The sequence below is a fragment of the Periophthalmus magnuspinnatus genome, chromosome 24, assembly GCF_009829125.3.
Source record: "Periophthalmus magnuspinnatus isolate fPerMag1 chromosome 24, fPerMag1.2.pri, whole genome shotgun sequence".
Classification (NCBI taxonomy): Eukaryota; Metazoa; Chordata; class Actinopteri; order Gobiiformes; family Gobiidae; genus Periophthalmus; species Periophthalmus magnuspinnatus.
In genome coordinates this window covers 12,801,378-12,817,527 of record NC_047149.1, presented here as the reverse complement: position 1 = coordinate 12,817,527, position 16,150 = coordinate 12,801,378, and the positions used below count along the sequence as shown (strand labels likewise).

Genomic DNA, 16,150 nt, shown 5'->3' with positions numbered 1-16,150 from the left:
CATCATCTTAAACATAATCTCTGATCCTTGTATCCTGAGTTTTATGCACAACTTTGTAATCTGTCCACAACACAACACCGAAAAGTGAATCCAATTTCTCCATTTTGAACCATCCAAACTGCTTTATGATACTCAAAATAAAGGACAGTTATATTAAGTACCATCTTCCTTCAACTCTTAGCCTACAAACAACTATATACAACACATATTCAACCATCTATCAATCGACAGTGGACACCAGGACACTACATTCCATCCACCTCATTAGCACTACTGTGTGGCCAAAACCTCCAGTCCCTGATCCTGACTTCTCCTGGACTTCCTGTCTCCCACTAAATCTGTGTAGTGTGTATGTTCTATGTTTTTGTGGGTTTTTTGATTGCAGCAGCAAACCCTGAGCTCTGAGCCCAGTGTGTTTGGATACTGGCTTTGGTTCTGGACCAGTTGCTTGAGACACCAGGCATCTGAAGTCTCATCTGATAGGCTCATTTGAGTGTCGTTGAGGAGAAAGGTCATCGCCATGTGGAGAGCCAGCTGTAGTGAGGTTTTGCTGAATCTGAAGGATCTGAAGGCATTAGAGGTGTTTGTGGGGTTGACATGAATGGGACGAAATGTATGGATGTCATTTTTGGTTTTGGGAGGAGTGGAAGAGGAGGGCAGCATTCCCTAAAATATTTTTCAAAGTAATGTTGAATGACGTGATAATACAAACAAAACACTAAAAATATGAACTGAACAAAACCTCACCAAATAAAAAACAAAATTAATCGACAAACTGACTACAACAGTATCAACACAGTGGGAGTCCCATGCTCATAGACGAGAGGGGCACAACGACACGGGACACGGGTGCACAGATGGAACATGCAACTGGACATTTCACATTAATACATCACTTTATCACAACACATTTGAATATTCTATCACACAATAAATATATACTTATATTAAACTTTAAAAAATATAGATTGAGTGTCAGAGTTGTAAATAGCCATTGGTCTGATTGGTTCACAGGACAAATGCACCACAACAAAAATAACAAAGACTCAACATGTTAAAGATGGATGGATGTCAAATGACCAGACCAGTAGATATTTAAACCATCTGCACTTAGATCATTTTATTTTACTATGGGAAATTATCATATATTAAAAGGTGCACTATAACTTTTCTGGTAGGAGGTCAGCAACTGCTTGTCTCCATGGAAATGTTATCGCTTTGCCTGGAATATTTCACAGTAGAATAAAAATGCTAGTATTTAAACAATTGTGTGTATTTTTCTGCTCAAAACTACCATGAAAACAAGCATTCTTACAGTGATCAGAGCTGCCTCTTCAGATTTGACATGTAATAAGACGTTGTAGTGTCATCTGGTTGTCTCCATGGAGATTGGCAAGTTTAATGCTATTCTGTGGAACATGCCAGTTAAAACAATAGCATTCAATCTGGAAGCAAACCCTCCACCAGAAAAGATACATAGTGCCTCTTCTATTGCTTGTTAAATTCATGTTTCTTTCTGCAAGGCTAACTCTGTAACATTTATTACTCTAACTAACATAAGATCAACAATCAACAGAATGTTTTTAACACTAAATAATAATACTGAAACTTGTCTTGAGTCACTGCGTTTACCGACCTTTTCGTCTGTCTCCCTTTTGTTCCTCTCCTCCTCTCTCCACCTCCGCTCTTCCTCCTGTTTGGCCCGCTCCTCTGCCTCTCGTTTGCGGATCTCCTCCAGCTGCTGCTTACGTCTCCGCTCCTCGTCCTGCAACTGTCCGCACAAAAGCCACAAAGCACAAGGCAGTGATGTCAGATATCAGCCACAGGATCATGGTTTAACAATGAGTAATGTTAAAAGTTATGAGTTTTCAATCCACATCAAGTGACTGTCAAAACTGCTCAACGTCCACTACATGTTTGCAATGTGAAATACGCTGGATTGGTTTAAAAAAAATACAGGAGCAGTGCGCAACTCAAACATGCGACATTGACATGCATTAAATAATAAAGAAAAATACAGGTTTCAGGCACGTAAGGGTAGGTCTTTGTCCACAGCCTGGTAAAAACAACAAATGTACTCAGGCAAAACATAACCAAAAAAAGCTCCAAAACTATACAAAAAACTGAAATTTGGTAATAGCAAACAAACTCTTTCTCTTGGTCAGTCCACCGCAGAGCAAACTACAGTATTCCACCAGTAAAGACAGAGCCACAGTCGCTACAGGCTTGACCACAGCGTGCAGAATTTCTGCTTTTCTTTCAAAGGCCAAACAGAGACTGTATTTACTAGACTGTACACTTGTTTACATTGTGGGGGATTTGGCTGCACTAGAAGTGTGGATAGACAAAACTAAGTCAATAGGAGAACCTGTGTACTTGTATTATTACAGCTCTTTTTTTATTAGTAACTTTACTCCACAAGGGTTAAGAATCATGTATTAGCTCAGTGTTTGCTGCAGCATAGTAGTACAGTAGTAGTAGTTTTAATGTTTTTAATGTTTGCACGAATGCATTCTATGCTGTTAAGGTTTAAGAGCAGTTGTAACTGATCAGACTAACTCTTGTGTGTAGGTGGAAAGTTTTTTTGTTTCTGGGGTGAACAAGACCTGAACAGAAGACTTATTTTACAGAGCTCAGCAGAGACACACACACGGCTGATGGCATGTCATGCATGGATCTGAACATGGCCGCCCTATGATGCATTAGCCATGCAGCGTCCTCCCTGTGAGCCACTCAAAGCATTTTCAAACAGAACAAATCTTTATTACACAGGTGTTTTGAGTGGACAGACAGAAGGACAGCATCAGCCCCACCACATCCAATCACAGCACAGCGCTCCTCTGGCCAAAGCCACGCCCCCAATGAAACAGACAATAGTTAAATGGGAGAGTGACAGATTGGTGGCAGTTCAGAAGACTGCGCGGGACAGGGAGGAAACCCATCATCAACAGGAAGAACATACCAAGTCTAGAACAGAGATAGCTGGGACAGCAGTCTGCTGCTGAAGAACGACAAGAGAACAAGAGTGAGAGGGGAGGCCCAAGGGCAAACCAGGAAACAGAGAGTGGAGCTATTGTTTACCAGAAAATGGAGGGAGAAACGAAAGGGGAGAGGAAACATTACTGAAATGGGTTTGAGTTTTTGTCAATAGGGATTTTTAGGGCTCTGTCTCGCTATACTGCTCCATAAAACCAAAGAGTCCTTTTGAATTCTGAGGAGTTTACACTTTGGAGGAGTAACCTGGATACGTTTTTTGTACTAAATGGCAATTATTTTAAGTGTGTCCTTTTTATGTTAAGGAAATGCAAAATGAAAATAAAATTTTACTGAAAAAAGCAGGGTGATTTATCAGTTCATGGAGATACTGATTAACAACTTATCCTTCATTTGAATATGCAAATCTGCTGATTATTATGATCCTTCTTGTTAAACTACATGCAGAAAGTCTACTGAACTTTGCTTTTGTGGAGCAGGATACGTGAGTATTAGTTTTTTTGTAGTATGGAAAGTATGCCCAAATTAAACTCCCTCACTGACAACAGTCGCGTGACGAATACCTAAAATAGGCCAATTAAATGAACAGTTGATTGTCTTAATATCATTTTAAATATATTTACATTTAGTCTCTCAGGTGCCATTATAATAAATATAGTTACAGGGAACTATAAATAATAATAAAAATAACCAAACACTTCTAATCTTCAGGATGCTCGTCATGTTGAAACGTGACCAGGAATTTAAAGGAACACCACAGTAATGCTGCATTTGCACCATAAGGGAAGGTCAACAGACAAGTTTCACTTTGACCAACTCAACATTTTTTTCATTCCTCAATATCTAGAGTCACACTCAGATCCCTGTATGATGTAAATGCAGCATTAGCACATCCTGCCCTCCCATCCACCCACAGCCAATCGGATTTAAGCAGCTCGGCATGGCAAAGCAATGACAGAAGCATGTTGCAGATGCACATTGCAGGACATTCATAGTGGGAGCTCTCGCCATTTAAAAGAGGGCTCTGTCTTTGCCTAAGAATCAGTGTGTGTGAAAACAGCTCCAACACATGTATAGTTCAACTATGTCCTTGTTCAGACCAGGCTGGATTAAGAGATTCTTCTGTTTTATGGGTTGTATCTTGACCAAACTTATTTCAATCAGTCTGAACTTACTGAATACAAGTTTCACTTTGGCCTGATGCTGATGCTAAGTCTGAACAAGTTTGATTAAACAGACAACCTTATTTGACCATATAATTTACCTCTGTGTTCCCTGTCCCACGTGTCCTTACCCTGGCTCTCTTCTCGGCCTCTAGTCTCTGCATAATCAGCATTGTGTCCACGTCTTCATCATCCTCCTCCTCCTCGTCTTCATCACTCTGTTTTGACTCCTGCAGGCGCTTCTGGAACTGCCATTCCAGCATCAGTTTCCTCAGGCGGTCGCTCTCCTCGGCTGTCCGCTCGGGTTTGGCCTGAAACAACAAAGTCCCTCTGTAAATAAACACTATGGCCCAATTAACCCATATATTATGAAGCTAAATTCATTATCTATTGTACGAAGAAGCTCATTTCATTAAATGCTCATTTCTTTCACCCATTTGGAAATTGTACAAATATCACAGGAATATAACAATAAAAAAAATAAAAATAAAAAAAAAGGCACGGTGTCTCATTTTGATCAAACCCTAAAAATGTGAAAAGCTGACCTAATACTTATTCCTTACTTTCCTAATGCATTCCTGGCATATTCACCACAACAAGGTTATAAGTGCTATTCAAAACTTTGCACATGCACAGGGAACATTCAGTGCTTTCAGCACGGCCCTCTGGCAGCCACCCAGGATTCTCAGAACCGTCATTACATAGGTAACTTTCGATCGTAGCACATAATAGCAAATATAACATCAACTATATTTCCTTTCTGTTTGTGTCACCTGTAGCTCCTGGATCTCCTTGTCCAGCAAGTCGACGATGTGCAGTTGCTGTTGTTTTTCAGCCTTCTCGCGGGCGTCCCTCTTCCAGGGGTCAGGAGACAGACTGTCACTGGATAGTTCCTCTTTACTGATGGTGATGTACTGCAAGTCTCTCCGCTCGATGGTGCGAGGCTGCTGCTGCGGGAGGAGCTCTCGGATCACGGTGTCCATGCCTCAAGACAAACAAGGCAACAATACTCAACGCTTGGGTATTAAACCAGGGCTCATTTCCTTCACCATCAAATTTGATCACAGTCAGAACTGGAACTACGACAAATTTTTTTCTATTTTTAGTCAAAATCAAACAAAAAAATTTGAACTTTTATTGCATGTCTTTATTTTATCAGTTATATTTTATGTATTACATTACATCGCCAAAGCAAGATCTCTGGATTTTTTTCACTGACACCAGCAATAACACCTTTTTTGACACTGAAATGTACTGATATATATAGAAAACTAATACAATTAAAATGAAACAAAAGGATTAACTGATACAGGACCCAAACCCCCAATAAAAATTGTCTGAGTGTAACTTTTTAAACAAAAAAAGAGTCCTAAACAAAATAAAAGATATCTTACCGTTACCAGGATTGGGGCCAGAGGCAGGTGGAGGTACAGCTGACCGTGGTAGACTGGACAATTTCTCTGGCCGGGTCGGGGGAGGTGGTTGGGGTTGTGGAGGCAAATAGGGCTGGGGTGGGGCTACAGAGGCCATGGGGGGCTGGTGGTGAGGTGGGGGCATAGAGCCGCCATTGTTGTGTGGCTGAACGGGCATCACTGGATTGGCCCGTATCTGAACCAGTTTTCTCTCTTGCTCCCGCCTCTTTCTCTCCCTGAAATGAACACCAAGAGTAAAACACACGTTAAACATGATAAACTATACATTAAAGGTGTAGTATGCAACTTTTCTGGTCAATATACGGCCAAAGCAATAACTAGACAAAGCAATAACGATTGAGACAACATGCATTTTTTCGAAGAATGGCATTAAACTCATCTTTCTCCATGGAAACAAGGAGGAGACCCCACCAAGTCAAGTTACAGGTCAGATCGGTGAAAAGGAGGGCAAGCTCCCAGTAAGAGTACACGTTTTTGAGCAATAAAAATACATGAATGGAAGATAATTCAATTTAATGCTATACTATGAAACACAGGCAAAGTGGTCAGATTTCCATGGAGACAAGCAGACGGCATGACATGACATTATGATAAATGGTGAACCTAAAATATCGTCTCGTAGTACTTTTTTACAGCATACATGACTTCATTATGAGTTATATTTGGGTCTTAATGTATTGTCATTACACAAGAAATATATGGCAGATGCACACAATGATATACTATAACAGAACAAGTGCTCTTCTGTAGGGCACATATGAGAACATTTGAAAGGGGGCTCTGTCGATGTGATGAGCATTTCCTGAGGTTTGGCCTTTCTGCGTGCATGACCCATGAGACGATGAGTATGACCCACTACCAGCAGCTGGAGTCCCTTCTGAACTTCACTCCACTTTTCCATCCATTTCTGTCATTCATGAATGGCCCTAGAGACCTACATATCGTTTGTATTTCTCATATCCTTCCTCCATTCAACATCACTTTAACTCCATCCAGGCATTATCCCATAGTTTAATGATAAAAATAAGGTACAGTTCATGTGGGTCATTTTGGATAGGTTGGAGTAGCACCTCCGATGCTACATACTACATAGTTCTATATATGAGAAAAAAAAGCTAGTCTATACAGTGTTCTTGGGCAAGACACTTCTCCTGCTTTGCCTTCAGGGTCTGGGTACGCTGGTATGTGAATGAGTGTGTTTGAGTGCAAATGTGGGACAACCTATTGCTATAATAATTTCACAGAAGTACTGCTATGTGATTAATTAGCTTTTTATTAAGATAGAGATTCAGTCATTTCTATTCATCAATAATAAGCTTGTTTATGCTCATTATATTATATTATATAATAATAATAATAAAATAAATAAATAATTTTATTTATTTATTTATTTATTTTTTTTTTATATTTATATATATATAAAAATAAACCACGACCTCACCTCTCTTCCTCTAGCCTGGCCTTCTCCTTCTCGTACCACCTCTGCTGCTCCTCTCGCTTCTTCCTGTCGGCCGCCTGTTGGGCTGTTACTGACCCGACGGCACTGGGCGGAGGGGGCAGGGGGAGCTCGTTCTGGGGCTCATAGGGGTCAAAGGGGTCAGGGTAGGCAGTGGGAGGAGGGGGAGGAGGAGGGGGAAGGTCTGAGCGTGACGGGGGCTGAGCGGGGTGTGGTTGTACGGCGTGGGGCGCGTTGGGTGTTTTCCATCGGCCCGGGCCCGTTTTCTGGTTGCCGCTTTTGTTTGAGGAACTAGATGCGGCAGAGAAGTTGAGGTGCTCTTGACTGGAAGTGGATGATTCTAATGAAGAGGGAATTTGAGGTTGGGGCGCCCACATTTCAGGACCTCCTGTTGAGAAGTATACAGAAATAAGTACATATTTTGCACTTAAATACATTAATTTAGATTTGTTAACTTGGATCCAGTAGCCTTTTTTTTTTTTAAGTAGACAAATTACATTGCAGTATATTACAGTCAAAATTGTAATCATATTATGTTCCATAATCTAAAACAGAAGTAAATTACACTTCAATTGACCAGAGTGGAAATTGGATGGACATTAATTAAAGGGATAGTGCAATAACAAAGTCCTACCTCCAGGGGGCGGTCTCTGGTAGTCCATTTCCCGGTGCTGGTAGTCCATGTGGGGGTAGTCTTGGTGGTAGTGAGGCTGCATGTCCGGTCGCATGCCCCCTGGTGGAGGGTACAGGTCCTCTTGTGAGTGGTTCACCCTCTGGAAAAACATTAAGAGGAGGAAATTAGGACATAATGACACACTTAGCGAATATTAACAATTATTAACAATCGCAACAAATTGCAGTCTTATCTCAATAAAAATGGTCACTTCTTTACCTGCATACTGTTGTGTATATTGTCTCCCATAGGCAGTCTTTCCCTGTCATCCATGCTTTGCCAGTGCTGTGGAGGCCCCTGTCCTGGAGGTACAACCCGGTCCTGGCTTTTAGAGGCTGGGATGGTGAAGTATTCTCTGGGGTAGGTCTGTGTAGGAATGGGGTATGCCTCAGGACGGGGTGGGGAGGGCTCATCCTGAACACAAGACCTCAGTGTTACTGTGTAACTTCAAATATACAAGCGACAGACACCAAACACATTGTCAAAGTTTGTTGAAAGATGAATTCTCGAGGCAGTTCTAAATACATTGCGGTATTGTCACTGTGCTGCTATAGAGGGATTGGGACATTCCTCATTAAGGTGACATTGGGTTAGAGATATCATTACTCACATCTGCGCACAGGTTTCCAGTGGACACAGAGGTGATCTTAGTGCCAGGCCCTCCTGGGTAAACAGCTTTGCCTGCAGGACTCTGGCCTTGGTCTAGAAAGAAAATAGAAATAGTTTGATTTATGAAAAATGTTGTGAAAGTAAAAACAAAAAACAACTGAATGAAAAAAGAACCAGCCAAAATTAGAACCCTGACTGGGCGAGTACATACTGGCCACATTGGGGCTGGAGCGGTGATCAGCCCGGTTCTTAAGCAGGCGTTCCTCCCCACTCATCTTCTTTGGTTCTGGGTACGAGTCCCAGGCTCCCTGGGGGCTCTCTGGAGACCCATTCTGCACCGAGTTGTTGTACAACTCAAATCCTTCACTCTTTGGTCGCATTTTGCCGTTCTTCTCTCGCCCTCGGTCTGATGCTGGAGGAAATATTTCAGTTGTTATATGGATTCAATAGTATATTTTTTACTTATAAAGGAAACCTGGTGAAATGTTGAAACATTTACATATTACCATCCTTTGCCTATTTGCAAAGCCCAGTTATCCAAGATCAGCTATTATTTATAATTTTCAATGCATCTCTAAACACGTGTCTAGCATCTAAACACACAATATATAGTTAACTAAGATTTTCCATACCAACAAAATCTCCAATCTCCTTTATTTTAATTTCTAAAAGATCCAGCTCTCTTTCCTCTGACCTATTCTATCCGTCTTTAGGCTGGCCATGCCATTGAGAAAATAACATTTAAACATCTGTTGGCTTTTTCCAGCTCACTCGGAGTTTCCTGACCGAGCAGTCGTCCTTTACTGCCCACAGTTAAACTTCAGTATCTGTGGTTTTACTGGCGCAGGCCTTTAGCGTCAATGTGGACTGGACTTCCTTAATGGATGCCGGGTCACATACCAGGACACAAAGCCCAGCTTAGAGCCAGACGACTGCAAACTGTGGCCAGTAAAGACACAGCTGGACCAGTGCACACAAACTCTCATTATGCACTGGTCTGCAGCAGCTTCTGTCCACTTCTCCTCTTACAGGCCGCAGGCCATTACGGAGCTCACACTACACCATTCATCTATTCATTTATCTAATCAGAACCGGGAATATATGCTTCTCAAATGCTGAAACTATTCATTACTTATTATTTTCTGACATGGGAGTTTTTTCCTCATATTTTGGTCCTGGCAAAAAACGCTTAAAAAAAAAAAAGCTTATCAATTTTGTTTTTTTCCATAAAATGAACAAATGGTGCAGAGATAAAATAGATATTTGCACTTTTTAGCGTATTGGCTTTTGGCCTTAAATATCCAGTATAGGCCGAGATTTTGTTTGGGTCAACCAGCTGCATAAAGAGTACACATAAAGCTTTATTTGAACACTTGAGTGCAAAAAGATAATTGCAGAAAACGTGACTACTGTTCTCTTGAAGGTGTGTGGTAAAAAAAAAGTTAAATTACATATTTGGAGAAAATAATCCAAATTGGCCCTACATATCAGCCCAAAAATATCAGCATCATGGATTCTAAACAATATATCAGCATATCAGTTGATCTCTAAAAATCAGTCTGGCTCTACTTAACCAACACACCTTTATCTTATTTAATATAGTTTATTCTCTCCTCATGTTAACAGAAATCATGAATCCTATTTTACTTTTGCTCTGAGCCTCAAGTCACTACTATTCTTCTGTTTGTGTCTAAAACTATTACGCTCTCTTTAAGTCCCAACTACTGTCTGGTAACGTTGGCTCCTGGTCTATTTAAATCCCTCAGGGTTTTGTGTTGTGCTCTCACCTCTCTGCATCATGGGGCTGGGCTGGTTGAGCAGAGTGGCCAGTCCATGATAAATGGCTCCTTGTTTGGCCACCTCCAGGGTCACCACTGAACCAGTCCTGGTCATCAGCTCTGCTGCTCTGCATCACAACACGCGCATAGTTATAGCTCAGGACAGGGCTTGGTGATATGACAAAAATTATAAAAGTAGCTTTCAATATAAATTTCCAAATTTTAAACAATACAGATTTTTTATCATTGCCAATACAAACTTTTAATCATTACCATAAGAAATAACAAATTTCTTCCTCCAAAATCTGAACATCAAACCACACACACTTTTACTGAGGACTGGCTGTAGACCTTTTGATTAAAATGATCCAAAAATATCTAAATTTCGATTAATTACACAGTGCTAGTTTAAGGACATTTATACTTTTATTTATAAATATATATTTTTTATTTTGCAAAAGAAAAACACAAACAGAAAATTTGATGAATGATCGTTAACATGGAACAGCCCTGTAGTTTGTATTTTGTTCTACCTCAAAAATGACTTCCAACACTAATTGCCTGTGGTTTGAGTAATAGCCAAACACTAATGAGATTTCCGTGTAGTCGCATGCTAACCGTCAGAAAACTAAAGAGAAAGGCTCTAATTTGAACCAGAGGAGGTAGGATTATATTTGTCATTGCCAGAAGCTCTTTGGTCTAATTTAGGCCCAGACCTGCTGCATCACACACACTACACATGTTCTCTAAACCACATGTGCTTCTGTGCTGGACCAGAAATAGTACAAGTAGAGACCACTCTCTTGTGTGTTTGATGGAATGTAGTGTTTGAAAGAATAGATAGAATTACACATGGAAACAAAATCTGATTATCAACGGGTAACTTTTCCACAATTTTCAAAATGTTTGTTTTTTGGGTTTTTTTTTTATTGGTACTTTACCCAGTGTCAAAAATGGAAATCATAGTTTTTACTTAAAGCTGGATTTTTTTCTCATGAATTAGTAAATTCTGTTTTCACCTCAATGTACTTAAGCAGAACATTGTAACAATGTCACAATTTTATCTACTGCATATTTATGAGAAAGAGCCATGTGCATCATTTTATGATGAGAGCTGATTTGCTGTGCCTGGGTGGTCCTCCCTTCTTCACTTATTTCTGAAAAAACTAGTCTAAAGCTGTGCTAGTGACCAGAAATGCATGCATGTATATACTATAAATGTGCCAAATGGTTTGAGAACTAGGAACAAGTTAGATATATCAGATCCCCAAGCTTCTAATATATATGCCAGAATGATACAATAACTAAAGGCGGTTGAAAACTGTATGCATTAATCCAGTGGCTTTCAACATTTTGAGTTGCGACACACTTGTGTTGCTAAAAAGATGCTGTGGCACACCATCTGCCAAAATGTGGTCATCAATTTGAGCAAAGAAATGTAAATAATGTCACTGTGCCTGGCACTAGGGACTTTGTCATAGTGGTCATTTTTGTTTATTTTTTTGGTTCAAAAGTTTGTTCACTGGGCTCCAAAATGGCCAATTATTACATTAAATAACTTTGTGAAAAAATTAACTCAAATTGGACATTTTTTTAATGCACTGCTGCCATCTCCTCAAGGCACACTAGTATTCATCGGCATTCTGGCTGAAAATAAATGCATTAATCAATACTCTGGAAATACCTGATTGGTAGCAACATTAATCTAAAACAATACAATTACATAATATTAAACAGAAAACTTGGCTTAAACACGTCTTAAACAGAAGCCAGAACACTGAAGTAAAGATCACTTCTGATCTCTGTTGGCTGGAGTCTCCAAGCCACTGCCCTGCTGTTCCCTAAACACACACACCCTTACTTCTTGTGTTGCCTTTAAAGATTCTTTGGAAATATTTCTTTTGGGCCAAACGGGCTGCAGCTGCTCTGTTAAACCGCCCTCAAGATGTCGAAACTCTGAGGTTCCCCAAATGTCACACCAACTTCATCCCTCAAATGTGTTTTAAGTCACAAACCCACATACATCATCACAACCATAACTGCGTCAATACATCGCGGTGGGCACAGTAAGAAGTAAAATGCCATGTTTGTTTCCACTGCAGGGATTAAGGAGTGTATGACTTCAGTAGCTAATTATAATTTACACATTTAGCGGGGGATTTCCAGCAGTAAACATCACCTAACTAAGGCTTTACATTGCCAGATTTTCTTATTTGACCGCTTTTACCTTTCCTGGGAAAGACCAACGAGACTGCGCCCATCAACGCTTAACAGTTGGTCACCTGCTGCCAACCGACCATCCTAAACAAAACGCAAAACGGGACACATGAGTCACAGTGATACTATTATTGTCATTTCAAATATTTATACAGGTTTGGCTCACCATGTCGGCCGCTCCTCCTTTTACCACAGACTTGATGTAGATGCCCAGTTTCTCCTGACCAGCACCCTGTAACACACATGAAAAATATACATTTATTTACAGTTAACAGCTTTGAGTTTAAATTGATGGTTCAAAATGGTGGCACGCAAGTCTGGGATAGCTTATTTAAAAAAACACAAGTTAAATACATGCACCTTGAGAGTTATAGTAATATGCTATTTTTAAAGTTTATAAGGCTTTTTCAGTTCAGTAGAATTTTGTCCAGTTGTTGACAGAATGGAATTTTCTTTTGGGATGGAGGGATCACACAGACAGATTTTTGAAGGTTCTGCAAAGTCAGCTTAACCCATTTTTGTTAACCCGCTTGTCCTGTTATGTCTATACCAAAATGTATGACAAATTTAAACTATATTCACAAGTAAATTATAACAATAGAATAGATAATTTTAAAAAACTAATAAAAAAACTCCCAAAAATGGTCTGTTGAAACAATCAAACCTATCTTCAGCATTTTAATTCAATATTTACATTCACCATCTTCCTTCTAGTGCTTTGGACGGTTTACAGACAGTGTCTTAAACAGTGTTGGCTCCTTATCACACAGATCAGACCCTTTCATCTCATGTGTTTGTTCAGCATAAACCAGAGAGATATTTTAGCAATGGTTCTTTGTTAAAACACTATCACTGCATTTCGCACTGAGAGGAAATTTTGTTTAGAATATAGAATATGGACAGCTTGTTTCAATTATTCCAATATAGTTACATTTTAAAAAACATTGACTAGTAGTGACATGACATATGGTAAACTAAAATAACACTCAAATCATTTAGTCTCAAATGTATTATTTATTAAGTGGTACAAACCAAAAACTAAAACTATATATAATCTATTTTCAACAACTTTTGCAAGGTTCAAAATATGGACATCAGTAGTGTCCCATCAATCTATAAATTCAAATGCACCAAAACACCACCTGCACAAGAAGAATCAAAGTCAGTCTATAAAGTAACTACTGAAACCGTGGACAGGATTAAACACCATTCTAATTGCTGCTTGTTGTCAGCTCTGGCAACGTGGCTCTTGGCACGAGTTTGTGAAGCAGTATGTTGTTAAAGGGAAAAGCTGGGGTCACGCAGAGGCCATAGACGGGTTAATAACTTATGTGCTTGCTGTTATTTAGGAATTATTTTATCATCTACTGTGTGGAAATAGAGTGTAGAAATAAGTATGCAACTGCTACATTTGGTATGAAATTTGGGGTCAGCTACATTATAATAAGATAAGCACTAAAAAATACGTTCTCAAATATTTACTACTTACAAATACTGTGCATTTATGACAGCCTGTTTTATAAAGACTGGTTTCAGTAGAGCTAAAAGGCACAGCAAGTGCAACTGTTAATACTATACAATATTGGCTACTACAACTAGTGCTGCTGAGATCACTGCTACAACCAACAAATTTAAGTAAAGATATTCAAAAAGTATCATATATTGAGTTCTATATTGCAGTGCATTGCGTATGATCTTAATAGTGTTTTGTTACTTGTTACAGAGGAACCTTGTTTACTACATAAATTAGACTCTGCATCTTCCTGCAGCAGGAAACTTCTCTGAATGATGTGAACACAAAAAGCTGAGGTGGAAATCAGTTCAAAGCATTCACCAACAATGAGACTGAGAACCTCACATAAATAAATGCTTCACATACTTTCAATAGTTTTTCAATAGTATTGTGCAGCAAGTTCATTGTCTGGCAAGTCTTCCATGAGGTTAAGCAAGAAATCTTTTTGTCGTAAACTGAAGTTCAACTAACTCTGTAAAGTACACAAAAAGTTAAGTTAAACAATAATATAACTACGGTACTTTCAAGACCACTCACTTGCCTTGCGCTACAGCCTAGAATTCACAATTTCAGACAACCATTTAACAAACAGCACAACTTTGCAACCAAACCTTCATAAACTGAGCCTTGCGACAGTTACCCACAATGCCTTTCTTCTGTCAGTGTTGCATGTGGATACAATAATAAGAGCAGTCTCTCGGCATGAGTGTTGCACAGTGACATTTAAAAGAGTAGACAGTTCTGTGAATCATGTGCAGTGTCTGTGGTACATTACAGTACATCGTCTGTGTGAAGTAGAGCTAAGGCCTGATCCAGAGACAGGATGGGCGCCACAAAAATCAATCAAACATATGAGGATCCCCTCCAAGGGCTCCAGAAATGCTTCAGCTAATTCATCGGTCACGCAAGACCTAACCCAACAAAATGTCAAAATCTTTCAGAAAAGCATTATGTATTGTCTTAAAAGTGTGAAAACATTTTTTTTTTCCTTTCAGCATTTTATAATACAATGTAAAAGTGATGTGGAGCAAGGACCAAGGCTGAAATATTATGACAAATGCAGGAAAATAAAATTTATTTAATCATTATGCATGAAGACCAACTATAACTTTCAGAGTACAAATCATATATGGTGATTGGCAATCTATTGTTTTCATTCATATAACAAATACAATAATAATAGGCATACAAATTGTTCTCAAAGGATTGGCGGTCTTGTTATTTGGTCAAACCTTCTACTTGTCAGTGGATCTGTGTAAAACTCTTTCAATGAAACTGTTTAGATGACTGCAAAGATGACCATAAATAGTCACCCTCTGACTTTGAACCTGCCCACTTCATTTGATTTACACAAGCTAAAGGCACACAGGCTCCAAGCATCATCTTCAGTATAGACGACCCAATCCAGCTTTTTCAGTTCTGATACCAATATTAATACTTTGACTCAATACCGGTGTAGGGACAAAAATGGCACCTATTCCCTTAAAAAAACAGTTAAATTACACATAAGAGAATGCAACAGTCATTTTTTCTTCAAATAACTACAGAACCGTTTATATGAATAAATTACATACGAGATGTTCGAGGACAAAATCGGCTTGTAAATAGTCATCCAGTTAAAGACTCAACCAGGATATTGGCTTAGCCGATATTATGGAACTGATACCCGATCCAGCCAATTTTTTTAGCATTGTCACCAGTATTCAATACCAGTATCAGTAACGGTGCGTCCATAATCTTCAATTAACAGTTGTCACTATTTTACTAGCATTATATAAACTGCTAACATTGTTGTATTCTTAGAAAGATATTTTTAGCATTTTTCTTCCACATAAACCAAATGTTTAGCCTTTTGTAAAGCCTTCCTGTCTGCTGATACAAGCAAACATAGGACAAAGTGGATCCAGATGCCATGTTTTTCATTATTTCTCATCTTGGACAAAATTGTCCATAATGCAGCCACCTTAAGACTACATGTTCCTATATATTATGAGTGGATGTAACCATAAGCTGTGTGTACAGTGCATGCATGGACCACAGTAGACAAATCAATAGTAATATCTCGAAAATCTGAGGTGGCTTTCATGTGATTTAGTGCTTCTTGGAGGATTGTAGTGGAGCCTGCAGGGCTGTATACACTCACCTATAGGGGAACTAGTGCTTTAGCGTTTGGTGCAGGGGAAATGCATGTGCATTTTGACCTGTGTACGGGTACGCAATATTAGAAAAAACATGACTTCCACAATAACTACAGCATCTCTAAACAGTAATGTGCCCCCGGCGCGCCTGATTTTTCCAGTGTTCTCCAGTCAAG

General features: G+C 39.3%; 1 protein-coding gene across 12 annotated transcripts in view; it reads right to left on the bottom strand.

Moving 5' to 3' along the window:
- Positions 1 to 16,150, bottom strand: part of afdna (afadin, adherens junction formation factor a) — a 77,442-nt gene that overhangs the window by 5,424 nt on the left and 55,868 nt on the right. For all 12 annotated transcript variants that reach the window (XM_033990940.2, XM_055232448.1, XM_033990946.2 and 9 more), the window contains 12 exons: positions 12,490 to 12,555; positions 12,334 to 12,407; positions 10,116 to 10,234; positions 8,540 to 8,740; positions 8,330 to 8,421; positions 7,939 to 8,133; positions 7,681 to 7,819; positions 7,032 to 7,434; positions 5,552 to 5,805; positions 4,931 to 5,142; positions 4,289 to 4,468; positions 1,637 to 1,771 (listed from right to left, as the gene is read on the bottom strand). In XM_033990940.2, the coding sequence (XP_033846831.1) occupies positions 1,637 to 1,771; positions 4,289 to 4,468; positions 4,931 to 5,142; positions 5,552 to 5,805; positions 7,032 to 7,434; positions 7,681 to 7,819; positions 7,939 to 8,133; positions 8,330 to 8,421; positions 8,540 to 8,740; positions 10,116 to 10,234; positions 12,334 to 12,407; positions 12,490 to 12,555 (2,070 nt within the window). The remainder of the gene's footprint in view (positions 1 to 1,636; positions 1,772 to 4,288; positions 4,469 to 4,930; positions 5,143 to 5,551; positions 5,806 to 7,031; positions 7,435 to 7,680; positions 7,820 to 7,938; positions 8,134 to 8,329; positions 8,422 to 8,539; positions 8,741 to 10,115; positions 10,235 to 12,333; positions 12,408 to 12,489; positions 12,556 to 16,150) is intronic.